Source organism: Meriones unguiculatus, chromosome 2 (genome assembly GCF_030254825.1).
Source record: "Meriones unguiculatus strain TT.TT164.6M chromosome 2, Bangor_MerUng_6.1, whole genome shotgun sequence".
NCBI lineage: Eukaryota > Metazoa > Chordata > Mammalia > Rodentia > Muridae > Meriones > Meriones unguiculatus.
The window spans coordinates 53,777,354-53,805,015 of record NC_083350.1 but is presented as its reverse complement, the minus strand read 5'-3'; the positions used below and the strand labels follow the sequence as shown (position 1 = coordinate 53,805,015).

The window sequence follows — 27,662 nt, the reverse complement described above, 5'->3', positions numbered from 1 at the left end:
GTGAGATCATGTACCCTCATGGCAGACGTTATACCTGCATGTGTGTCGCTGACGTGCGAGCGCCGTTGCTGCTTCAGAAGCGCGTGGGTTCCTCGCCGCGGGAGAGGGAGGGTGAGATCTGCTGGCAACAGATCAGGCATCTTGCCTTTAAAGAAGGTCGGAACTGTAAGCTAAACATACCTCCTTTCTTTATTCATTACCCAGCTTCAGGCGTTTCGTTACAGTAAAACAAAACAGACTCATACAGATATTAGGAGTTAAGTGCTCTACGGAGCGTAACCGTTTGCTGGGAAGAGATATGGGATTCAAAGATGTCTGTGACTCCAGCAGCAGACGGCCATTCCACCTCATCACACTCCTCAGAAGTAGCCTGGTTCCTTCCGTCCTCTGAATATCTTCAGATCCTTAATGTTCACAGTGAGGAAGACTGGGCTACAGTTCTAACACGGTGCCTGTTGCCAGCAGATCTCACCATCCCTCTCCCGCGGCGAGGAACCACGCGCTTCTGAAGCAGCAACGCCGCTCGCACGTCAGTGACACACATGCAGCTATAACGTCTGCCATGAGGGTACATGATCTCACCTCCCAGAAGGCTTAGTGTTGCAGGCATCGGCCAGATGTGAAAACCCACACTAGAAAGCCTTACGTTTTCACTGAGCGAGCAAGGATGAAATTCTCCCCCATACATCCGCGGGGATTGGTTTCCTGCTGCTGAAACAAACTGCCACAGACTTGATGGCTTAAAACAATAGAAATGTATTACCTTCTAATTCTGGAGGCCATACATCCAAAATGGATCTTACTGGGATAAGACGGAAATGCAGGCAGCTAGCATCCCTCCCAACGGCTCTCTAGGGAGGCAGCCATTGCCTCCCCTCCTCTCCGGCTTCTAGAGGCCACCTGCGTTCCCTGGCTTCTGGTAACGTGGCACTCCAACATCCGTTTCCATCGTTAGTGTCCAGCCTCCCCCTTTCACAGATGGGGATACCTGTCATCGAGACATCCTCCAAGCAGGTAAACCTCCGTGTGGTTTTAGCAAGCCAGTCGATCTTTCCAGGCAAGGTCTGGCATCAGTCAGGGAATGGTACTTGTCTCTACTAGGAAAGTACTGCTAGTACAGTATGAACGCGGTCTGAGGTCCCTTCCAAAGCCTCGCGTTGACGCATTCTGTACATGTTTACAGTTCTACTATGTGACCTGCGGTCCATACGGGACAGAATTCAGTGAATCTCTGAATATGTCTGTACCCTGTCAAAACGAACACCAATACCTACTTGCCTTGGAGAAGGCCATTCTTTCTATGCAGATCGACTGAAATCCCCAGTGTTCACTATTCTGTGGAATCCTTGTGTGAAATGGAATAGGCTGGCAGCACCCCACTTCCCTGCCTCTTCTCAGCCTGAGGAATCCCTAGGGCCATTAATCCCCAAATGACCATGGGAGCCCAGCCCACCTAAAGGGAGAGGAAGAACTCCTCATTTCAACACAGCTGCACAGGACGAGAAATAAATGGGCCAGTCCCGAGAGTTCTAAGATAAGCCTCCGAGCATTTTAGGTTTCACCTATCTGAAGTTCAAATCTTCCTTAGACTAAACAAACAGACAGCCTTCATCCTTCAAAGTCCGTTACCTCCAAAGTCTTCCCAGTGTGGCAAACTTCACAGCAGCTCCACCTTCCGGGCAGACAGGCTTGTCTCCTGAGCTAACCAGTGGACAAGCTGACACTAGAAGGAAATGATAGACTGTCTCTACTGTCCCTACTGTCCCATGCTGAAGAATGGAAACCTACACCCATTTTCTTTTATAACAGCCCATTCTTAAAAGTTTGATAGGGGACAGGAGACACACATATTCTCTTTACTCATTTCCTTTCTCTTTTTTTAAACATATTTTTATGTGCATTGGTGTCTTGCTTGTGTGTATGTCTGTGTGAGGGTGTTCGATCCTGGAGTTACAGACAGTTGTGAGCTGCCATGTGGCTGCTGTGAATTGAACCCGGGTCCTCTGGAAGAAGAGTCAGTGCTCTTAACTGCTGCACCATCACTCCAACCCTCATCTCCTTTCTTATAAGGCTATCTGCCCCTTCCAGAGACTCTTTCCTCCCAGCAAGACAGGGACCAGCACACAGGAAAAGCCCTCACTGCAAGATGGTGGCAAAAATGGAAGCCACATGAGCCACCTGCAAAAAGAATTTCACACAGACAAGTGCTGAATCCAGCAACTCTACAGACTTTTGTGAGAAGGAAAAAGTAAAAGAAATGATCATGGGAAAATGACAGTGAAGTTTCCAAAGTCATTTTCAGCTCCAAAAAACCTAACCACCAAGAATCACACCCAGAAAGGCCAGAGACAGAGATTTATAACCAGACAATTTTAACATGAAGTCATTTGTACTCACTGTCTGATGGCTTCTGTCACAGTATCGCAGCCCAAAATAATCTATCTCCACGAGGTTTATGTGACGGAAAACATGGTCAAGGACAACGGAACCTTTTGTCGACTTCTGCAAAATAAGCCACAGATTGTTTTTTAACAAGGTGTCGCATCTTTCTCCACGGGACACAATCACATCCTCATCTCTTAGGAGCTGCCCTCTCAGGGGAGAATTCGCGCTAGACCACGCAGTTCTCTCCAGGCTTTCCCTCGGTTACAAAGACAGGTGTGCTAAAATCACAGCATGTTAAAGAAATGGCCTCTGAAAAATCACCTTAAACCTTAGAAGCATTAAATTAACACAAGCCCCTTCCATGATGGGCCTGCCAATTATCTCCAGGATGAAGCGCTTCTTTATTTTTTTTAATTTTATGTGTTTAGGTGCTTTCTCTGTGTGTTTGCCTGTGTACTGTGTGCCTAGTGGCAACAGAAGCCAACGAGAGGGCATCGGGCCAACGAGAGGGCATCGGATGTCCTGGAACTGCAATTACAGATAGTTGTGAACCACCATATGAGTGCTGTGAGTTGAACCTGGGTGCTCCGGGAGACCAACCAGTGCTCCTAACCTCTGACTCATCTTTCCAGCACCAAAATGTTTCTCTAAATAAAGGTAGCCCTCAATGTAAACAACATTTAATACATTCATTAAGCATAATGGTAGCTTAAGAATTCCCATCCATCTTCCATTTGAAAAGTGATTTACCATGTGATAGTGGCACACATGAAAGACACCCAGAGGCCCAGTTGCCAAGTGGTGGTGGACAGGCTGGAGACAGCCAGAGACAGGCCCAGGCCGGTGTATGCACAAAAGATACCAGAGGCTTATCACTGTGATAAGCAAGTATCTGGTAGAGAGATGGGGAAAAAAAAGAGAAGGGAATGTGTGTACTGTGAAGAGAAGAAGAACTGGAGACACAAAGATAGTGAGCATCAGCCTCATGTGTCTATGCTGCCACTGAGGGCCATGTTTGAGTTTGTGGTCCTACAGTAGCAGGGGTCTGTGTTGCTGTTCATGGCCCATGCTACCACCAAAGGCCATGGGGATATCCCTGGTCTGGGCTGCCTCCTAGAGCCATCTCAAGGTTCAAGGACTGTGCAGAGTTGTCCTGCATCTCACCAGATCCAGCACTCACCCCAAACCCTGCCTAGGCAGCATAGTAGAGCTGGCCCTGGTGGCATGGGAGTGAGTGAGCCTGCCCTGAGGGCATGAATGTGGAAGAGCTGGCCCTGCCCCTCATCTCGGCAGCACAGGAGAGCTGGCCCCACCCCTCACTGGCTGAAGAATTTGGGAGAGAGCCACTATCTCCCCCTCTCCCTTTCCATCCATCTCCCCACAGCACCTCACCTGGGCAGCACAGTAGAGCTGACTCTGGTGGTGTGAGAATAGGTGGGTGTGAGAGTGGGAGAGCTGGCCCCACCACTATCGGGGCAGGGCTGGAGAGCTAGCCCTGGCGGCATGAATGCAGGAGAGCTGACTCCAATGGTATGAGTACAGGAGTGTAGCCTCCACAAGCAGAAAAGCTGGACCCACCCCTCTATGGGGCAAATGGGGAGAGATGACAGGTTGAACAACAGAGTCACCATCCAGGCTCAGACCCAGGGCTTTGACTTGGCTCACCCCAACATCTATCCCATCTATGAACTACTGGACTGCCTGAAAGGGCTGGTTCTGCAGATCCAAAGCTGCAAGATCTCCATGACACAGGACAACAGGATATCCAAGAGCAGTCCCAGTGAGGATCCAGTATTGACAGTGTAGCAGGAGCCAGACGCAAGGAACATTTGCAAGTGAAGCTATCTGGGTAAAAAGGAATATTGTGGGACACAGCATGACACACAGAAGCTTCCACAGCAAGATCTTTTATGGTTTTTTTTTCTTTCTTTTTGTTGGTTTTATTTTTTGTTTTCTTTGAAAAGGGGAGAGGTTGCAAGGGCAGAGGGCAGATATGGAGGGGCAGGGAGATGAGTGGGATTGGGGTGTATGATGTGATATTCACAAAGAACCAACAGAAAGTTTTTTAAAGTGATTTCTACAGACACCATTACTCTCACAAACATCTAAAACAGAAAATCCATAAAATTAAATAGCCAAAGATTTTTATTTTTTTTAATCCTCGAATCATAAATCCATGGACTAAAGCTGCTACATATAGGTTGCAAAGCCCTTGTGAGGACATTTCACTTGATCTCTTACACGTGAGCACAGAGAGGAAGAAAACATTTCTTTGGGCTGCATTTTAAGCACTGGCACCTATATAAATATGCTAGCTACTCTGTCTTCTCTCCCTCCCAACACGCATGCAATGCGTAAGCAAGGCCCTGGATTCAGGCTTCCTATTGTGTTACATATTATATAGTTATTTACGAATAACAAGAAATGTGCAGCCAGCAAGCAGCGTTCCACGCTGGTCTTGACAATGATCTGTCTGGATAGCATGAGAGCAGGATCAGTCAGATCTTCTCTTTCTATGGCCTCGTCATGGGCAGGTGTAATTGGGCAGTGAAAGAAATCCCCAGTTCATTCCTGTTTCCTAGGGCTCTGGTTCAATTGCCGCTTTTAGAAAATAGATTATGGTAAGAAGTAATAAAATGACACACTTGGAAAAGACAGTCCTTCTTACAAATCCCCCAAATCTCTAAATTACACTGCTTCAACTAAATTGTTCCCCCCTCCCCTTCAAGTTAAACTGTTTATTTAAAGCAAAGAACCCCTCCACGATGGACCTCTACATTGCTGAGCAGCTTCGGCTATAACAACAACAGCATGTCTAGCAGATGCCTCTTAGTGCTCATCTCCCTATGTATTTCTCTGCAATAAGCATCTGGAAATGAAATTATTCAATGGAAGAATATCATACTTAAAACTAGAGTGGGTACTGCCAAGAAGACCATTATAATTCATTCAGTGAAAATGCATGCTCCCTCATCCTTGCCAAAGCTTGGGTTGATATGGGGAGGGGAACAGGGGTTACATGGCAAAGGGGAACTGTTTTTGTTTCTGTTTCCTTGACTCTATTAAAAAGAAGCTTATTTGCATGCACTTACCAGCCAATTGCATATTCTAGCATGAGGCTAAGTACCCCTTAACTTGGTGTATGAGCTGAACCTTTAGTACTTTAAAGACTTTAAATAAATACACAATCTTATTTAGTGTATTAACTCTACACTCCATCTGGAAATTATTTTTTGTGCTTGGAATAAGGCCTAACTTTGTTTCCAAATGGACAAAAAAAAATGTACCATTGTTTACTCAAAAGTCATGATTCCTTTTAGGATCTGAAGTTCATTTATCCTCTCCCAAAGTCCCAATTCTCTCCCACAGACATTCAAAGAATAATACTTCTAATATTTTAATAAATGTAATATACTTTGCTTGATATCTAAAATATTTTTCAAAATTGTCATTGACAGTCCTTAGTTTTCTTTATGAGAAGTTTAGAATCACCTTGAAAACTTAATTTAAAAACATTCTGGGGTTGCACACGGTGGGCACACACCTTTATTCCCAGCACTTGTAGGTAGAGGCAGACAGATGTTTGCGAGTTCAAAGCCAGCCTGATCTACAAAGTGAGTTTCAGGCCAGCCAGGGCTCCTTGAGGAGATCTTGTCTCCAAACACCAAACAAATAAATAATGTTAGGAATTGGAAATTAGCGCGGTGGAGGTGACACAGTATTTACTGGGTAAAATCAAGGCGGTTTCCTGTTACATGCTTCGTACTGGCTACCTTTATGTCAACTTGACACAAGCCACAGTTGTCTGAGAAGAGGAGATCTCAACTGAGAAAATGCCTCCAGATGATCTGGCTGCAGGCAAAACTGTAAGGGGTTTCCTTAATTTAGTGACTGATGGGGGAGGACCCACCTCACTGTGGGTGGGGCCATCCTTGGGCTGGAAGTCCAAGGTTCTATAAGAAAGCAAGTTAAGCAAACCACTGGGAGCAAGCCAGCAAGCAGCACCCCTCCATGGCCTCTGCATCAGCTCCTGCCTCCATCTTCCTGCCCTGTTTGAGTTCCTGTCCTGACTCCCTTCACTGATGGAGGTGTAAGCATAAGCCAAATAATCCCTTTCCTCCCCCAACTTATTTTTGGTCATGGTGTTTCATCACAGCAATAGTAACTAAGACATGCTTCAAGACAGTTTTCACACACACAGAGAGTCATAAAATTTTACTTAGGTTTTGTGTCAGGCACCAGTCCTCTACCCAAGCAAACATGTCCTGTCATCACCTCTGGAACCTGAGAACATGATGTCACCCCAGCCACTGGGTTAGGTGGTACAGTGACACGGAGACAAGAGAAACTGCCTACTGGTGAGTCAGTGCCCGACATGCAAAGCCGTTTCTCTAGCAGAAAGGGAAGGCGCATGCTTGAGGACTCCAAGCCTCCTTGTCACTTGAAAGACAGAAGAGACTGACTGAGAAGCCATGTGCTGACTGACTTTAAAAGGATGGTGGAAACACCTGGGCATGTCTGTGAGTGCACGGCCAGAGAAGTTAAACTGAGGAAGGACAATTCATGCGGTCACGACCTGGGTCCAGAGAAGGAGAGAAGTTACGAACCAGCATGCCTCTCTCTGTTTCTATTTCTGTGACTAAACACTGACCAAAAGCAACATAGAGAGGAAAGGGCTTCACTGGCCTGCATGCTCCCTCTATCACTAAGGAAAGCCAAGGCATGAACTCCTGGAGGCAGGAACTGAAGCAGAGACCAGCAAGCAGAGGAATGCTTCTGGCTGGCTTGCTCAGTGCTCTTCTGTACACCCCAGGACCAGCCACGGTTGGCTGGGTCCTCCTGCATCAATCATCAACCAGGCCTCCACAGACCTGCATGCAGGCCAGTCTGGCGGAGGCAGCACCTCAACTGAGCCATCCTTCCCGGAGAACTCCAGCTTGGGCCTCGATGGCCAACCGGGCGGGACACTAAGGGCATGACGTGACCAGCTGTCCCTCGCATGCCTCCCCGGTGAGATGGAGTCTATCTCTCCCGAAACTATGAGCCGAAATATGACCTTCCCATTTTGAGTTGCCTTTTGGGGTGTTTTGTCACAATGAGCTGAGGCAGCCCCCCAGCTGGCAGCCGAGAGGGAACTACCCCACACTCACAAAACTGTGCTTCTGCCAACAGCCAAAATTAAACTGGGAGCAGATTCTTCCCCCAGGGTCTTCCGAGGAGAGGCCGGCACTCGGGTTAGGACAGTGGTTCTCGGCCTTCCTCATGCTGCGACACTTCCCACAGTTCCTCATGCTGTTGTTGCCCCAAGTCATGAAATTATTTTTGTTGCTACTTCTTAACTGTAATTTTGCTACTGTTATGAATCATGATGTAAATTAGCTGCTATTCGGGACATTTACTATTTGACCCCCATGAGAAGATCATTCAACTCCCCCCCCCCCCAAAGTTTTAGGTGGTCATGGACCCTAACCTACAGCACTGGAAGGCATAAGAGTGTTTGGGGCCAGCCATGGCTTCAAGTTTACAAAAGAATTCTGGTTCTTCCTTTACAGAACGGCTCTGATTACTCGCTTTTCTTCTTACTGTGCTGACATGGACCTCAGTCTCTGGCTGCTGTGACACCCCAGGATATGCTGTACGTCCGTCTCTTCCTGGGCCACCAGAACTCTTCTAAACTCTCACCAAACAGGATGGATGCTACACAGCCCTGAAATATACCCTCTTTCAAACAGAAGGTTTCTCTTTGTCTGCTTTCTCTGGCTTTTTTTTGTTTTGCTTTGTTTTGATTTGATTTTCAACCAAGAACTGATAAATCCATCACATCTTCCTTAGGAATCTGAGGTGACTATGTAACTTTTGATCTTTAATCTATGAGTTACATGCTCTTAATACAGACTTTTTCCATTTTAGTTTTCTCTCCTGGGTATATAATATGAACACCCACACTCTCTATCAGGAGAGAATATCCATCTGTGGAGGCTGGAACCAACCCTTCCCCCACACACACACACAGCAATTTAAACCCAGCCACGGATGCATGACCTAGTTTTAAGCCAAGGGCTTTGTCCTCCAGATGAGTGATTCAATGACACAGCAAGGGCTCAGGATTACTCAGTCAGAGGCGTCCAACAGTAGAGGCATCTAGTTGTAGACCCGGCTGCAACAAGAAAATATTGATGACTGACTCCTAAGCCAGTGTTCCCATTATTTCGGGGGTAGCCAGGAATGGCCAAGCAGTATAGCACCTGCCTTTCTCTTGCCCTGTGGAGGCAGTGATGCTTGGCCCAAGAGCCATGGCGGTGCTTCAAGTAAAACCCAAGTGAGAGTATAAAAAGTGCCATCATAAATACAACTTATTCTAGAAATGTGAAGTAGTCCAGTAGGGTTTTTAAAGATGATTCCGGCATAAGCTATGAAAAGGACTGGAAAAGTACCATATATCTCGTAGGCTCCACAACATTAACCTGACGAGAGGCCCGGGCTTTACCTGGCCTCATACATCCACAGCAACGAAGCCTAGACTCTCTGATCCATCACTGCCTCCTGCCTACGATTCAGGCAATGATCTGCACCTTCCATTGTTTCCTGGTAGTTTTTTTTTTTTTTCAGGAATTATAAATAAATAATCTCTGGCCAAATGAAACTATATTCTCTTACCTTCCCAAGGAATATGGAATATGTCTAAACATCTTTTCTGCTATTTCAAAATGTTTATGGAGAGCTGGAGTGTAAGTCTCATCTCCCATCCTTTCCTCCCCTTCTCTTTAGATTGTTTTAGAGTCTCTTCTTATGTACAGGGATAGAGAATCGGATGAATAAGCGAATGCACAGCCACACAGCTCCTAATATTGTATCTCCGAGCAAGCCAACAAGAAGCAATTCATGAACAAAAATGGAAATAATTATGCAGGAAATGCTAGAGACTTTTTTTTAAAAAAATATGTAAGTCAAGCTTTCTCTATGAAAACTACTTTCCTATTCCCACATCCTCTAGAAGCGCTAGGAATTCTTTCATACATATAATCTACTTACGGAACATAGCATGACCTAACCGGCTTAGTCGTGCAGGGCATATGCAAAAGCAAGCTTAGAAAACAGCCTCAAGGCCTGATACGGGGGTTCGCCTGCAGTTGTCACTAGGAGGCTTAGACAGGCAGACTGCCATGGGTTTGAGGGCAGCCTGAGATACAAAATGAGACCCTGCCCCAAGAAAAGGAGAGCTGGGGGGCCTCCTCAATGTGGAGATTATTAAATTTTCTTGAATAGGAGAGAGACAGCATTTTTTTAAAGAACTATCATTCCCAAACTGCCAGAATGTAGGCTGTTAACCCTCTGTGAATTCTGCATTTACAGAAAATCTGCTTCTGAAAAATATTTAGGATTATTTTCCTTCAACACATTTTGTTATCCTCCACAGAGAAACCACAAGAAGAGAGTCCAGTATTGGGCAATAAATCCCATTCTGGCCTCAGAAAGAACATGACGACCCCTGACTCCCTCCCTGTATTGTTCTATACAGAAGGGGTGTGTCTACACCAGGCCCAGAGAACACAGCCAGGTCAGCATGAGAATCATGCATTCCATCCTCCTTTCTTATATCATCCTAAGAAACCATCTTCCAGTAAGGAGAATAAAACACAGGGGCTGGGGGATACAGCTCAGAGGCAGCAAGCCTACCTAGGGTTCTCTTCTTCCTGTTCCCCCACCATGACTGTCTTCCTCAGCCTCACATAGCCCAGGCTAGCCTCGAACTTGATATGTTAGCTGAAAATGACTTAAAAATTCCGATTCCCCCACACTCCCTCCATCCTGCCCACTGCTGGGATTACAGGCCTGTGCTGTCACACCCAGGAGTTTTTGTTTTTGTTTGTGTTTGTTTTTGTTTTTAATGTGGTACTGTGGCTCAAACCCAAGCTTATACCCCAGTCCCAAATTATTACTCTCTAAAAGATAGGGGAAAAGTAAATTAATAGGCACCAGAGGAGAGGAAGTTTCACGGTACAAAGATCTACAGTGAGAGAAGGTGCTGGTATCAAAACCCTAGGTCTGGTATCAAAACCCTAGAGACACTAAAGATAAGGAGTGACTTTAAAAAAAAAAATCTTCTTAAATCGGCCTCTGAAGGAAGACAGGGAGATACCCAATTTTCACATATTGCTTGCGTAAAATATCTTTAAAAACCAAAAGGACAACAGATGTACAGCCTGGTCCTCATGTGAGACCTCTAACCACAGGAGCAGGGCTGTCTCTGACTGTCGCCTGCCTTTGGTTCCCTTTCGCCCAACTGGGTGGCCTGGGTGGCCTCAGTAGAGGAAAATGTTCCCAGTCCTATCTGATACGACAAGGTGGGTGTATACCCACGGGAGGTCTCCCCTTCTCTGAGAAGAAAGAGTGGGGGCGCATAGAGGGAAGGGAAAGGAGGGGAGGGACTGCTGGGGGTGAGGAGGGAGAGGAAGTTCTAACTGGAATGTAAAGTTAATTAATTAATTAATTAAACCAAACAAAGGCACAGCAGTAGAGGCGAGTCATTACCCTGCTTTGCTCACTGAGGCTGCCCCGTTGTGCATCTGGGTATGAAAGAAAGAAATGTGTCGCTTTATTCTCCTTTAAGGTTACTTCAGGGCATCTTACTCTGAATTCTTCTTGTGCCCTTCCAGCAGCCAGGCAAAACAATCTAAATTAGTCCCCACCGTGGACACCAAGGTCCCCCAGGCCTCCAGACAAGACTGCTACTGTCATTTGAAATTTAAGAAAAGCTTGATCCTTCACTTCTTTCGGCACCTGGCAGATGAACAGGCATGGATGTGACCACAGCTTTCCTTCCGTTTTTAAGAGGAATCCAGAAGCCACCGAAGACATACTCTCAACCACGGCACTTAGCAACACGCCTAAGAAGGTTCTAAACAGATAAACAAAACTTTGTCTCTATAATCGACCTCTGCTAGTGAGACTAGCAACAGTATTGGATAAGAATTCAAACACCAGGAATGGAACTCTTCCCGCTTTATGGGCATTCCCCCGTGGTCTGGCCTGATGGCCATGGACACATCCCTCCATGCTAAGAATGCTCTGTCACTTTAAGAGCTCAGCCGACTTATACCTCTATCCACCAGACCTACAAAGTTTCTTGGTTTTGCCTGTCTCTGAATTTATTTGACCTTTTCTGCTTTTTTCTTTTCTGCTCACGTGTAGACAAACAGTCTACACTTGGCCTTATCCAAAAACCTGAGAGACAATGAAGTTCAGACGATTTGAAAGCAGGTGCTACCTATTATACAATCCACTTCATTTGTGAATAGCCGAATGATTTATACCCAGTAAGACACCTTGAAAGTTCACTGAGAGCTGATGAACAACTGAAGAACAGAGATACAATAAAAACATCAGACCTTTCCTCCCATAACTTAGGAAGCTTCCATTTTTCCTGGCCAATCAGACAAAGGGTGATAAGAGGAAACAGGTCATCACCCTACTACATCAGACAAGCAAAATCGATTCAGTTCATTTTTAATGAAAAAAATTCCCCTTTGTTTCACTGATATATAATTCCAAGAGGCTAAATATATATTCTAAAGTACAATAAGAAATCAGTATGTTATGTTTAAAATTATACTAAAAAATAGAAGATCCTGAAATTAAACTATATATGTAGAGATATATATTTTTTCTATACAGTAAACTACAGCTAACAAGAATTCTGTTTTCCATCATTAAGAAAACAGAAAAGAGTAGGCATAAGACAGTTAACTAAATAAGGAAAGCACCATCCCTTTCATAACTCATAAAAACCCTAAATGTGCCAGCACACTCATTTGCCTTTAAAATGAGAGCGACGCCTGTGGCATTTATGGATTGTGAATGTTGTGACACATAATTTGACAAATAGAGACGGGCTGTTTTCATACCATCAACTTTCTGGAAACAACAGTTTCCAGAGACTTGGATGTAGGGTTAGGGATCAACTCCCAGTGAGGACAAGCTGGTTTGGCAATATCACCAGTGGGCCTGTTAGCCAGAACAAAGGATCCTTCAAATGAGTAATAACACCTTTGCAGATTAATTCGACGTTACAAACCAGAAAGGCAGGTTTTGGCCAGCCACACAGAATGATAACTATTGCAATCAACAAGACAGCCTGCTCCTTCCCAAAGGGAAATAAACCTTCTGAAGAAGTCTTAACTGCTAAGCCTGTAAAAATCTACTCTGTCTTTATTCACTATTTTGAACAAATGGAGTTCTCTTGGAAAATGTGAATCACATTAAGTATTTTAGCTAGGCCCAGTAAGTAGGTACTCAGAGGAAATACTTCTCAGACATCAATAGGTAACTCTTGTGCTTAGGAAGCAAAATAAGCAACTCTTGGTGGCTTTTAACTAAGTGCCATCCTCACTTTCATTTACTAAGAAACTCCCTTATCATAGGAAAAAAAAATGTGTTTTTTTTCAAGCTGCTATTTTTTTTTCCATATACAATTTGTGTATACTGATAAGCTCGGGCTAAACTTCTGGATCTTTGGAGCTTTAGCTATTTATTGGTATGCACCAATCTCAAAACAGCAGCGTTCAACAGCTGTCATTGGCTTGTGGTTTACGTTTGGCCTGAGCTCAGGACAGCTGGTGTTCACTGCGATAAAGAACCTGGTGTGATCTCACTCACTGACAAGTCACCTGACGTAGGTGGAAGGGTAGGGCTGGCTCATCCTCTCTCTTCACCTTATAAGTCTCTCCAGCAAGAGATCTCATTCTGAGGCAAGCCAGGGCTCAGAGAACACAGACAAAGCTGCCCAGCATGAGTCTTGCTGTGCTCTGCTGGTTACCCCAGGCCCTAGGGTCAGCCCAGAAGGGAAAAGAACAAAAACAGACTCGTTCTCTTGACAGGAGGAAATGGCATGGGCCTACACTGAGTGACTGGAGGTGAGCAGAGGTTGCCACCTTTATAGACAACCGACTTGATTTATTTTCCTCCCGGCCCGGTTCTATTCTTTAGAACGTTTCCCCACCTAACTCATCCTTTCTCTCATAGTTCAAATTACAACAAAACGAAAGACAGAACAAACAAGAGAAAGTCATTCTGGCTCTCTATATTTAAGAAAGAATCCTAGATGCTTTCCAAAGCTTCACAAAAGCTACGAGAAGTGAGCATTTTGCTCCTCCTTTACAGAATTGGAAGGGAAGCATGGTTTACCGCCACACAGAAAAGCATGGGAAAGGATTTCTATGCAGATATATCTGACTTACAGCCCCAACTCATCCTGTGACACCAGCTATTCTTAAGAGGCGGATGAGGAAGCTCCCACGAAACCAGAGACGCACTCGGTGTGGGCTGTACCCTCCCCCCAGCACTTGGAAGGCAGAGGCAGGAGAAATGCTCCAAGTTCAGGGAGGGTCATCTGGGCTACAGAGAGAGACCCTGTCTCAAACTGATAAACAAAAAGAGAATAGCACCTAAATTACTGTCAGTTTGTTAGCCGTCATTTCACACTCTTTCTTTTAGAAACACTGACATGGCTCCTGAGGTCACCACATCAAACAGTAGGAGAGTCCAGCCATCTACTACTAAGTCAGATAGAAAAGAAATCTGAAAAAGTACAAAGCGAACATTGTTTCACTTTGGGAAAAAAAAAAAAACCTACTTTATGGAGACAATTTTGTCGACACGAAAGTTGTACAATTATATGTGTTGTTGTTTTGAAAAGGGGTCTCACCCAGGCTGGCCCAGGCTGGCCCAGGTTGGCCATGATGTTGCTATATAGCAGGGGATGGTCTTGAACTCCTACCTCCAAGTGCTGGGATGTGACAAGCATATGTCACCACGCCCGGCTGCATGTATTATTTAATGAGCTAGGTTTCTCACAATTCAGTATTGGGCTAGCGTAGGTGAAGTGACATTTACTGTGACATCTCCATAGATACAAGTCATTGTTTTGTTTGTATATGCTCCCGATGTCCTCCCTTCCCCCCGCCTTAGCAGTGCTCTAATCTTCCCATTGGTCTTCATCACACACACACACACACAGATTCTATTACTGCCTCTTGAACTAGTTTAATTTCTCAGTTTTAATTTATAACAGTAATAAAAATATATATGTAATAACCTATATAAGCAAAAGTCCTTTTAGGGCTCAGTAATTTTAAATAGTGTGGCAACTCTGAACTAAACAGCTTAGGAATCTCCCCATTACACTAAATATATACAAATTATATTCTTGGTGATGAGTGTATCTCTGTGTAGGCAGGCAATGTTATTGATCCTTTATTTCTGGAAAGCCTTGTGTGCCAGCCCTTCCTCATTCAGTATGTGAGGAAATGAGGCCACAAGGGCGAGCTGCCCACAGGCCACACACAGGGCAATGAGCTAGCAGTCTAAGAACATAATCTATGCAGGGTGATTGCCACTGAAACCAGGATTTTCCTTTCCCAATGTCTGACAGATCCTGTTACGACGGGAGCCTCTAAAATTCATGTCCGTAGTGAAAGGAAACGCAGAGGAACACAGAGGAACCATGCATGAGGCTGCTCAGAGTCTCATTGACAGATAGCACCAGGCGTTGACAGCAGAAATCATAACTACCACAGGGAAGCCAGTTCCGTGACCAATTTAAGGCACATGCTAGTTTCATCATGTTTGGACTAAAATACCAACGCATGAACGAAAGGCGAATTTTCTTTCTTTCGTTTTTTTTTTTTTTTTTCACAAGGTGAATTTTCAACCACATTGGCTGTCCTCAGAATGTGTCCAATTCATAAAGTCCAGGATCTCAAAAACTAATCTTTCTAAATTGGCTTAACCACCCTAGATAAAATTTCAGAATAAGAAAGGGTATTGGAGCCAGCAGTGGGGGTGTAAGATTTTAATCCCAGCATTTGGGAGGCAGAGACAGAAGGATCTCTGTGAGTTTGCGGCCAGCCTGGTCTACGGAGCGAATTCCAGAACAGCCACTGGACTGGAAAGAGGTGTGTTAAAGTCCAGAAGTAATCTATGCAGTGTGATTGCACAGATTAGTTACTAAAACGGTACCTGTTAACGTCCTTGGTACAGCAAATACAGTTTAACTCTATAAGAGCAGCATTAAGGGAAGGTGAGTAGTCGGTACTTGGTGATTTAACTTTGTTAACTCTTCTATAAAGCTGATTTTATGGCACCCCAAAAGATTTTAGCACTTGGCTTTAAAATTACAAAAGCTTCTGAACACTGAGAGATATAAAATGTTGCAGAAACCTTATGTGGTCCATTTTATTCTTTACAGGTTAGAGACAACAACAAAAAGACATTGTCATAATAGAGCCTTTTGTTTATCTGAGACAGGGTCATGTCTCCCTGTGACCTAGAACTTACAGGTGCCGAGCCTACAAGTATTGGCTACCACATATGCTGCCTTTTTTTTTTTTTTTAAGAAAATAGGTTCTGTTTCCATTGAAATCTTTGAAAATTCATTTGATAACCTGGCTTTAACGTTTTAAAGCTTCCCACAAGCCTCAGAAACCCACGTAATAAGCCAACAGGCTATACTTAATAAATACATCCTGTTTAAAATTGTTATTTGAGGCCAGGCACGATGGTTCACCCCTGTAATCTCAGCATCTAGATGCCTGATGCCCGGAAAACTGACATGAGTTTGAGGCTATATTAGGCTACCCAGTAAATTCTGGACCACCATAGCTACAGCTTGAGATCTTGTCTCTCTCATAAACACGTACACAAAGCAAAATTATATGTGGTTATTTGAACAAACTCTAGTTTGGATTTTAAAAAGACATCTTATAATCTCAAAATGTATTGTTGCTGATGCCAACAATGATAAATTCATAACAGCACCCCATTTTATTTTTTATCTTTTTTCCTCTTATTTAAAGTAAATTTTTTTCTCACATAATATATCCTAATTACGGTGTGTCCACAGCTCCCCCACCAACCCAACCCTCACCCCTACCCCTACCCCTCCTCCCATCTGGATCCACTCCCTTTATGTCTCTCATTAGAAAAGAACAGGTTTCTACGAGATAATGACAAAATAAAATATAACATAACAAGATGAACCCAAGTACATCACGTCTAAACTGAACAGAACAAACCAACAGAAGGAAAAGAGCCCAAGAGAATGCACAAGAATCACATTCTAATTTTGTATAGAAGCCTTAAGAAAGTTTTTTTTTTTTAAATCCATTCATCTTCTAATCATAATTCTTTCAGGCAGTAGTGTAGCAGAGACGGCTGCAAACACATCGATTCTGGCCACCCTGAGGAGGAATCCGATTGTCTCATCTCCCCTTCTCCCCTGGGCTGGGCTGCAGCTACTATCACACGTGAGTTTCCCCACAAATGGTGCTGCCTCTCTTCTAGCTGGTGGGCTCTCCCTGCTGATGATGCAGAGCCCCGAGCTACCGTAAAAGAAGTTCTCCCTTGCTGCTGGGCTAAGGGAACAGAGCAGTCGGTCTCCTTCACAAGCCCTGGGCATGTGGATGAAGACACCTGGGGCTCCCAGGCTGAAGAACACCATCCAGGCTGGAAATGGATGGTTGGTTCCTTACCAACCAGGAAAGGTAACGACTAGGGTCCACCCACACACTTTGGGGGTTGTTATACAGCTACACAACTGTAGACCACTGGACTACTGCACAGCCCTAGGTGTTCTCTGCCTAACAGATTCTCTACAAAGGACAGCCAAACCTCACACCAAATACTAGCAGCTCTTTGTCTTCCCCTTGATGCTCAACAAGTGAAAACCATGGTAGGGAAGAAAGCACAAGAATGTAGTAAGCAGGTAGCGCCAGACACGCCCAGCCCCCAAGTACACCACAATATAATACACCCAACCTCTTGCAGAGAGCATGGTCATAAAGGGACCAAGCCACTGGCCTGAAGAGGCCTCAGAAACATACAGACGTGAAGCAGACTAGCCTCGCCTATCCTCCTCTGGCCCAAAGGACAAGACTGACACAGCGGGGGTCTGTGGAGCAGATGTTGTTGTGTCTAGTCTCCTGACACTGATAGCTGTGCCGTGACTGCATAGTAGGCACAGTCTACTTGTCTGTGGACGGCACGCCATGAAGCACTCAGAGGCGACGTTGTCACGTTTGCAACCCACACATGCTTTAGCTGGGAAGAAAGCCCTGATAAAGCTTACACGGCCAACCGCTAAGAATCATACCCACGGAGAATGGTCCATACAGTTTCTGTACATTATTCCTTCAGACCTTCTGTAAGACCGAAATTACTTCAAGAGAAAGCTAAATAAAATCTTTCATCATTTCTTAATTGGCTCCTCAAAAATTCCAGGGCTCCCTCACTCTGGACAGCCTGCAACTTGCGCTCTGATGTGTCTATCCCCGGTCCTTTTGTCCTTCCTTAAGGGATCAGTTGAGGGAGAAGGCTGTATGGGAAAAAATAAGAAGAGAAAGCTGTGAAGCCCCAAAATGAATCATCTATATTCTATTCCACACCATAACACAAGATCCCACTGAAATTCTAGATATATGGCACATTTTAACTCCCCCCTAACATTTATCACGCCAGCGTGACCGAAGAAAACATTCTGCTCAAGTCATTTCAATAACTATCTCTTCTACAAAAAGGTTAATGCATTAAAACTGCAGCAGTGGGGAAGAAAGGGATTGATTCATACATGATTCTAAGCATAGGTTTCCCTGCTGGGCATCTCCTTACACATCCTGAGCAGGAAGGTGATCTCACAAAAGAAGGGCCCGGAGGCGGTAAGGCTGAAAAAGAGGGCTGTGCGCAGTGCTTGTTGCTTTTTAATCTTTATCTTCACTAATGCATTTAAGACAGGCCTTCTATCTAGCATGCACAAGGCATAAGGTCCTGGGTTACATTGCCAGAATATTCTTAACAATGCACACAAAACACACACACACACACACACACACACACACACACACACACACCATAAACAGAAGTACAGTTTCATTCAGTGGTCCACAAGGTGGCAGGAAGATTGGGGGATACTCCATTCTCCCTCTTCCAGCAATGTGAGGCACCCTGGCACCTCACTCACTCACTTGCTCGCTCGCTTGCTCACTTGCTTGCTTACTCACTCACTCAGTGAAGACATCTGAAGTGGCACCTGCAGTCCCACTGGCCTCCAGTTTCAGGAAAGGTCTCAGGGACCTCAGGGAGGAGAGCATCCTGGGTCTCTGTGGTCCTGCTTAAAATCAGGATAGATGCGGAGGAGACTCAGTACTATAAAGCTAGGCTTATATTAAGGTGTTCAGGGGACAGACAGTTCAAAAGGTCTGGGCCACAAGAAAGATAACCTGACTACAAGAACTGTAACTGACAAGACGGGCATGGACCCTCTCCCAGAGGGAAGGCCAAAGGGCACTGGGTGGTCAGAAATGGATTGGACAGGAAAAGCCCACGAGGAAACAATTCCAAAAAGCTTTGCTCTCCCCACCCCCCAGCATTTCTTCCCACTTTGCCTGCAGTAACACAATGACTGGGTAATTTATACAAAGATGCATTCCTTGTGTCATTTCATATTCTAAACTTCATTTCTGCAGAGGAGTTAAAAAGAAGCAAAAACATGATCTCTGAGGTAAAAAAAAAAAAAAGACAAAACAAACAACAACAAAAAAAGCTGGGTGGAGGGAGTGGCACATGCCTGTAATCTCAGCACTCAGGGAGGTAGAGGCTGAGGGATCTCTGTGAGTTCAAAGCTAGCGTAGTGTATAAAGTGAGTTCAGGAAAGCCAAGGCTACACAGAGAAATCCTGTCTCAAAAAAACAAAACAAAATAAAACAAACAAAACCCACAGCTGCTTGACTGTGTTATCCTCTATGTTATTGGCAAAATCTTTCTCCTACATTACAGCACAGATCACCGTGGCTACCGTTCAGCTACTTTTAAATTTAATTTATCCTCGTTGAGTGCTGAGGAGGAAGCGTGTGCTGTAGTGGGCACGTGGAGGTCAGAGACTGTAGGTGTCTGAGCCAACTGTGTGGAGCAGGTTCTCTCCTTCTGCCTTTATGTGGGTTCCAAGGACGAACCTGAGTTACCAGAGAGGGTGGTTTAAATACGGAATACTCCCCACAGGCTCACAAGGGCGAGCACAGAACCTGAGGAGGCGGAGCCTTCCTGGAGGGAACCGTGTTTATAGGCTTGTCTTCACTCTGTTTTCTGCGTGTCATATGAGGTGCGGCTGGCCAGCTTCCTGCTCCAGCCTCACGCTGCCTCACCTCATCCAGCACTATGGATTCTCCCTCTGGAACCATAGCCAAAACAAGCTTTCCTCCATAAGTCACTTCTGGTCAGGGTGTTTTATCACGAGAAGTAACCGGTACACCCAGTGTGCGCAGAAAGCACCTTCACCCGACACGCACCATCTTGCTGGCCCTGCTCAGCTATTTGACTGATGTTTGCAATATCTAACCTCTGCTTCAACTTCCTGATTTGGGGCGCCTTTCTGCCCTGGCTCTACTATACAGCAACCAAAGGAAGACTCAGAATGTACTTTTCAGCCAGTAAAAAGGGCTTTGAAGAACATCAGTAAGAGAGTGTCCAAGCGAGCGTGCTTGGAGACCTGGGTTTGATCTCCACACTAATAAAAAACAAAAATAGCAAAGATAACTGTTAAACTAGCATCACGGCCGATACTGAACTACCGCAGAAGTTCCAGCCCACCTGTGTGACATGGGATGACTGGGTTACGTAAAGGGTCTTCTGTGCTGTGGCCTGAAGGAGCTTTGAAGAGTAGAATGCTATCCTACTAGTGGGATAGTGGTAGAATGAATAGTTTGTTCCTCTGCCAACACTATCATCTTCTGGTCATTTGATCAGCCTCTGACTATCATACCCAACCTTACACCCGGGGCGGGGGGGGGGGGGAGACTCAGCACAGGCCTATCAAGGGACTTTCAAGAGGCGTGTGCAATCATAACACACAACTCCTTTCTGAAGCTCCTTCAAACAGAGCCTCCCAGCTTCGTGGAAAAGTCATAAACCCACGCTGGAAAACAAAATAAATCAGAGTACTTGTTTTCATCTCAAATTTCTGAAAAGGCACAGAGAGAGGAAAGAATACTGTTAGAGCAAAAACGTTCTACAGTCTGCAGCTTTCTTACTCCGTGATACCTTGCAGGCGAGATCTTAACCCGGCGTGGCTCCTCCATCTACTTAGGAGCGTCCAGAAGGGCTGTAATGTGTGACAGCTCGTGCTATAACCACTGAGCTCTCCTTAACTTACCAGCTCTCCTTCGCTTCCATCCCCACTCCCCAAACTCAGCCAAACTCCCAAGGGTGCTTACATGTCTATGACATGACATTCAGGTAAACTCTCCAAAGACAGAGCTCTGACTGTGTCACGGACAGGGTCACTCCATGACCCAGCACGAGACGTCACTGCAGCTTCCACATCATTTAAGTCTTAGAACTGGATGGGACAAGGCAGCAGTAGCCACTGTGCAAAAGCAAGCCCGGGGCTTCTGACCTCACTCTTTCCCAAATACGTTAGCACTCAGAAGAACCATGCTTCCCACCAGGATAATTAAAAAACAAACTGAAAATGCTGCCTAGTCAGAGCTTTCAAAAACGAGAAATGCCTCATGTCTAAATCCACTAGTTCTACAAAATACCTTTTAGCACTGATTCTAATACAGTAATTTCAAACAAACAGCAAGACGTTTGTTTCTCTTGTGATAAGACTGCAAAACCACAAATGTCAGCTATAAATTCAAATGCCTGCTAGACAGCAAACATTGAGCAAATTACCATAAATAATGAAGAGGAGAAAGGAAAGACAGGAGGGCGAGCTGGACCCCAAGTGGCACTGGGGTTGCCTAGACAGTCTACCCTTCACATCTCCCCTGTCGATAATAGGCTGCATCACATCATATCTCCACTATAAATTTACTTTGCTTCTGGCTCATTGCCTTTTTTTGTTTAGAAAATTCAGACAAATTCAGTCCTTTAAAAAGATGCTGTAAAGTCTAGGAGAAGATGGAGGTGAAACGATCTTGGCAGACTCTGACACTTTCAAAGACAGAGTATAATGAATAGAAGGTTGCGTTTCTGAACAATAAGGGGTTGTATACCAGGGAACCGTTTTCCCTCGGCTGTATCATGAACCAGTTCCTGGAAAAATAAAGCCATTTTGGTGACTGCCATAAAAACAATAGAATGGGTCTGACTCCAATATATCCCAGAGTCACTTGATAACCAGAGTGCACACCAGAAGCCATTTTCCCCACCGCTCAGTGTCAAGCCGCTCACTTTAAAATGCTGTTCAGCACATACTGAGCAGGAGGGAAACCAAGCCTGCCCGGTTCTGGAGACTCAGCCAACTCTGCAGCGCTGGTGAAGTCATGGGTCTTGGGGAGAACCACAACCACGGCTTTACTAAACCAGCATAACCCCTAACTACTTCTAAACATTTGTTCTTACAGCCACAGATAAGTGTAGTCCTCGCCCCTCAGCAAGAACACTTCTTTTTGTAGAAGACGGAGACCATTACAGAAAACCACAGCCAACCAAACTGCAGAGCTGCGGAGCCAAGTCCCAGCGGATACATGTACAAAACAACCACTGTGCATAAGGCTCAGGGGATGCTGAGGAAGAGGGTGGGGCAGAAGGATTGTTCAAAGGAACAGGGAGTCTGTTGTGAGCTTGTGACTCCTGGTAATGGCGGAAGCTACATTTAGAAAGTATCATCAACATGACTAGCTAAACCTGACCTGAAGAAAAGACAACACAAGAAATGCCACCATTGATGGGGGAAGCATCGGAGAAACTACAGAGACCTATACAATCAACTACAGGCAACTGAAGAACCCTGAGAGAGGGAAAAATAAGTCTTTCTTGGGGAAGGGCACACCAAATAGCCCTGAAACCATACATATGGAAATATCAAAAGTCTATGTATTCAGGAATATATGTATATACATATGAATCTATGATGTAACAACAATTAATGAAAAGAGTGGCCATGGATTTGAAAGAGAGCAAGAAGAGATGTATGGGATAGTTTGGGGGAAGGAAGGGGAAGTGAGAAATGATGTAATTATATTATAATCTCAAAAAAATGAAAAGAATAATCTTTAAAAAGAAAATGCTATGTTAGAAAATAAGGGGCACTGGAGAGATGGCTCAGTGGTTAAGAGCACTATCTGCTCTTCCAAAGGACCCAGGTTCAATTCCCAGCACCCACATAGCAGCTCACAACTGTCTGTACCGCCAATTCTAAGGGATCAGACACCTTCACACTAGTGCACATAAGAAAGAAAGAAAGAAAGAGAGAGAGAGAGAGAAAGAAAAAAAAAAAGGGGGATGAGGGTAGTGGTAGATAGAAATAAAAGGGTACAATGAGTGTTTAGATGTAACCAAAGTGTGTTTTATGTATGTTTGTCTATGTCTGAGCAAAACATCATTTTATATGATTAATGTTGGGTAATAAAGTGACTGACATATAAAAAAAATCCATTAAGCTTAAGCCTGTAAACGCTGAATGTTCAGCTGAGAAGTTGTCAGCAAAGAAAATCTATGTCATTGCAATTTTATAACTCACTTATGCTCTCATGTCAGAAAATTTTGACACAACTCATTAATACTCAAATAGCCAAATACCTAATAAAACGGGTTAATTCCTCACGATTTTCAGTTAAATAGTTAATATGCTGGAAGAAAGTGAAATGGCACTAAAGAAATTTATGGTAGACATTAAGAATCATTTTATAATGTGAATCACCAACTCCTAAATCATGGGTTTTGGAAACTCAGCTATTCCTGAGTTAGAAACAGGATGATGCCAGGTCTGATTACTAATCACATCATTACAGGCCTGGCCTGCGCAGTCCTGCTTCTGCAGTTCACTTCCTGGGGGAGCTGGAAATGCCACTGTTTTCTCTAATGCTGCACCCTCATCTTTAATGCCAGAGAGCACCCAAGGCCCATTCATCACTTTGAACAATGAAGATGCTGAGATCCTCAGTTCCCACATCCGACCCACTGCCCCTTTCCCCTCACAACTGCAACACCCTCACGCTTCCTGATTTTATCTGTCCAGCGGCCTGAAATGCAACACTCAGCCCAGGAACTGTCCTGAAAATGAAATCTGTGTCGCTTTTAACAGGAAAAGGGGTGTGGACAGCTGTGAGCAAACCCATCGCTCCAGAAGAGAAACCTTCAGCACCCTCCCCCTCCCCTCAGCTGAACATAAAAGGTGAAGAGTAGCCTGTGGGGTTTCCTGCCATACTGAACAAGAGCCAGGGTCCCTGCACCCTCACAGGTCTGTGAAAGGCTCCGTGACCTTCAGCGAGGCTGAAATCGCTTTCAAACTCAGTGTCCTTGTTTGCAAGAGGAATTATAACCCTTGCACACCCTACATCACAGGCTGTATTGGGAGATCAAATAAAACATACCTGCCAGCTCTCTTTAAAAGCAGAAAGCACCGCAGAGATGGTTTCAAGTCTCATCTCTACCATCCAATGCTGGAGGCACACAGTCTCGTCTCTATTTCATGTTAAACAGGCTCCGCAGAACCGAGAGACAGCAGTAAAAGCACATTCCATTACTTTGCTAAAGTAATCTTTAAGGGAATAAAGGCGCAGATGAATCTTTCACATTTTTAAAATTGGGGGAGGAGGGTAGAGCAACATGTCCAGTGTTCGCTGGAACTTGTGTTCAAGCAGCAGCATTGTGCAAATTCTTAACGTTACCAGATTCCACCCAAAGTCCAACAAAGGACTTTCTCCCTCTATTCTACAAATCCTGTATTATTTGGAGAGCCCTGCCTTATGATTTTGTTTAAGTCAATGGCTATTTTACAGAAAGGAAGCCACCTTTCAGCACACTAAAGAACTTTATCTCTCTAGTCTTGCAAATCCTTAAGCCAGCACAGTAGATACGTTGACTTGTATCAATCAAACTCCACTGCCCACTGAACATTAAGCGAACTGAAAAGGCCCTGAACCCTTGGCATCCAGCTTTCATATCAGGTTTGAAGACAGACACTGTCCAAGAATCCAATCCCACCATCACTCAAAAACACTTAACTGTCCACCCAAAATCAGACCTACTGGATGTATATACAGCCAATGAAGACGCTTTGAGCCTGGGTCACCAGATCAACAGTGCTTATCACACAGAATGCAAACTGGAACATTTAAGCCATTGTTAATACAACAAAGCCTTGTGCGTGAACCATTCTCGGTGCAAACAACTGCGTATCTAGAATGGCGGCGCTGCTTCCATGATCTGAACTGGTTGTCTAGCCTGGGGACCACTCAGAACTTGGGCTCCTCTTTGTGCTTGCCCCCATTAGCACTATTTCAGAATGTGAAAGTATCTACCGTGCAATAATGACTCGTCCGTTTTTATTCTGTCAAGACCATGTAAGCCTCTGGGAGGAGATGTTTGATGCTAACACTCCTGAATCATTCAGACTCCCCTAAAAGTCTGTCTTCCACTCCCTAACCGGGACACAATTTCCTTTTCCACCCCACTTTCCCTTTGTAGAAACCTGTGTTTTCTGAGATACACATTCTTGCTTTTACAATTCTGCTTGTGTACTTTGTGGCCATTTTCAAATGGCAAAAGGCTCTCTTCCTCTCCTTTCTTGACGGCATCACAACCTACCATGCAGGGCCACATCTGTAATTCCAGCACTCAGGGTGCTGAGGCCAGAGGATTGAAGGTTCCAGACTACCTGGGGTGCAAAGAGCCTCAGATCACAAACTACATGCAGGATAGTGAGGACACACAAATGGCGGGCATTGATTGATAAGCATACCTCCTCACGTTTTTCAAGATTGCACTGAGTTCCCAGTGCCTCCGGAAGCAATAAACCCAGGAATCATTAGGGACCTGATAGCTCCCTAACTGCAGGGCTATTTTCTTCCTCTGTGCTTTAGGTGGAGAACCTCTCAAAAGGCTCAGAGTATACCATGCCCTGGAAAGGAGCCACCAACTGAGAAGTTACACCTGGGCAGGCTTCCTTTCTCCATAAGACCCCTGATCCAGGCCTGCCATTCTTCTAAGGCCTCCCTTCCAGAAGCTACTCGGGAGGGAGCCGGGGGGGGGGGGGAGGGAAAGCAGCACAAACACGCATGTCAATGTGCAGTGACCCTGCCAGCCAATTAAGGAGACACACTGCTGGTCTTCGTGGGACGCTGCAGGCAGCTCACGATAGACGGATAATGGTTATGACACCAAGCCCCAGGAGATGGGGTTCGGATGGATATGAAACAAATACACACACTGACAGACAAGCGGAACAACAGGATGCTATGTCTGCAGCCGCTTGGCTCAGAGAGGTTCTGCCGGGAGGGAGACTGTGCTTTCTGAAACTGCCTGTCCTCCCCTCTCCCACCATACTCTCTTCCACATGGACACTAAGTCTCTCTCTCTCTCTCTCTCTCTCTCACACACACACACACACACACACAAACAGCCACATACTGACGGCAAATCTTACTCCACTTTTCTAAAACACAGGTCACCAGCCCTTTTTTGCATAAGTGCCTCTCCAGCACCACAGCCATCTGCAAGGCTTCTGATCAGCCAGGAGGGACATGTCCCTCCGCTCCGTGGCACCTTCGATTTTCCCTGTCGAGATGCTAAAACTGCCCGCTCAGCACCTACTTCAGGCCAGCGACAGGGCTGCAAGGCATCAATAGCAGCGAGTTTAAGGCAACAGGTCTGGGTGTTTCAGAGATGCCCCACTGGGCAAAGCCAGAGGTTAAACTTCAAGAGAGAAAACAATCCTGGGGAATGTTTCACCAAACACTGGCCTGAACTAGCATAGAAGCTCACTCCCAAACCATTTTCATTCCCCCGAAGTTATTGAGAACCACCCCCCCCCCAAAAAAAAATAACCCCACTATGGCAGCTTAAAGGAGACAGGAGGCTACACAATGACTAGACAGCCACAGAACAGCTCCTCGGCAGCTAGACAGAGCTCTACCCTGAGCACAGGAGAGCAAGGGGAGGGACCCAGAGCAGGGGGAGCAAACCCAGGGCATTTGTGCCAGACTCCACCCCCACCCAGCTCCAAAGCCAGAGAGACTCAGTGCTCCGGACCTCCTTGAGCCTCATAAGAGAAGTCTTCTGCTGCATTTTAACAGGAAAAGCAAAACTAACGCAGGTCTGCATGCAGAAAATATCGTTTACCACTTCCTTTAAAAAGAAAAAAAGAAAAAACTCTCACCATGTCTAGAGAGTCTCGGAGAGGGGAGCCACAAGAAAGGGCCTCCGGTGCACGGCTCCCAGGCTTTCATCAGTGCAGGCTGGCAAACACATCCTCCACACACTTCACGTGCCCCAGTCACACCAGCCCGCCAGAAGGATCATTCTGACAAGACTCTGGACACAAATTCTCCAATCCCACTGCCACGGCCCTGTCTACCCCCTACAACTGCAAGTGACGCTTTTGTATGTTTGTTTATTGTTAAGTTAGCACAGAGAGGAATGGGTTCTATTACAGTGTTGTCATACATGGGTCATTTGTTCTTACTCATCTCCCTCCTCCACTAACACACTCCTCCCCTCCTGGCTCCTTTGACTGGTCCCCAACTCCTCCCGAATAGCAAATAGTCCCGTCTTCTGCTTTCATGTCACATGTGTCCCATTACTCTTGTTTTTCCTCTCTCCCTCGTCTCTTAAGATCTCTTCTTTCTTTCTCACACCCTCTTTTTTTTTTTAAAGATGTATTTATTATTTATACAACATTCTGCCTGCACACCAGACCTTACTATAGATGGTTCTGAGCCACCATGTGGTTGCTGGGAATTGAACTCAGGGCCTTTGGAAGAACAGCGAGTGTTCTTAACCTCTGAGCCATCTCTCCAGCCCTCTCACACCCTCTTTCTATTTCCATGGCACGTACACACACACAAACACACACATGCACACACAGAATTCAAGAGTCTACCGATGAGGGAAAGCAGGCTATGTTCATCTCCCTGAGTCTGGCTTATCCCACTCAGCATACTGATCTTTGATGCAACCACCTCTTAATTTCATCCCCGTGTGTGTTTTTGCTCCTCCCTCACACCTCAGAGTACCTTAGCAAGCAAGGCTGACTTTAGCACGTCTTGTTTAGAATCTGCCCATAGAATTTCGGTATAATAAAGACAAATCCCGAATTCCTACACCTTGATCTCCAAGCTCCCCCTGCAACCAAGTCCTGACTCACCACAGCTGGAGCTACTCTCCCCACACCCGGGACCCAGCCACTGGGGCATCTGTGTGCAGATCTTTTGCACCTGTCCCTCTGTTTTAATCCATCAGGGTGTGTTTTGTGATTCCTTGTGCTTTGGAAAGGCGGCCTA

General features: G+C 45.3%; 1 protein-coding gene across 4 annotated transcripts in view; it reads right to left on the bottom strand.

Annotated features, from left to right (window-relative positions):
* The window catches only part of Epb41l4a (erythrocyte membrane protein band 4.1 like 4A), a 194,316-nt gene that overhangs the window by 105,326 nt on the left and 61,328 nt on the right, over positions 1-27,662 (bottom strand). For all 4 annotated transcript variants that reach the window (XM_021641450.2, XM_021641448.2, XM_060377495.1 and 1 more), the window contains one exon: positions 2,398-2,502. In XM_021641450.2, the coding sequence (XP_021497125.2) occupies positions 2,398-2,502 (105 nt within the window). The remainder of the gene's footprint in view (positions 1-2,397; positions 2,503-27,662) is intronic.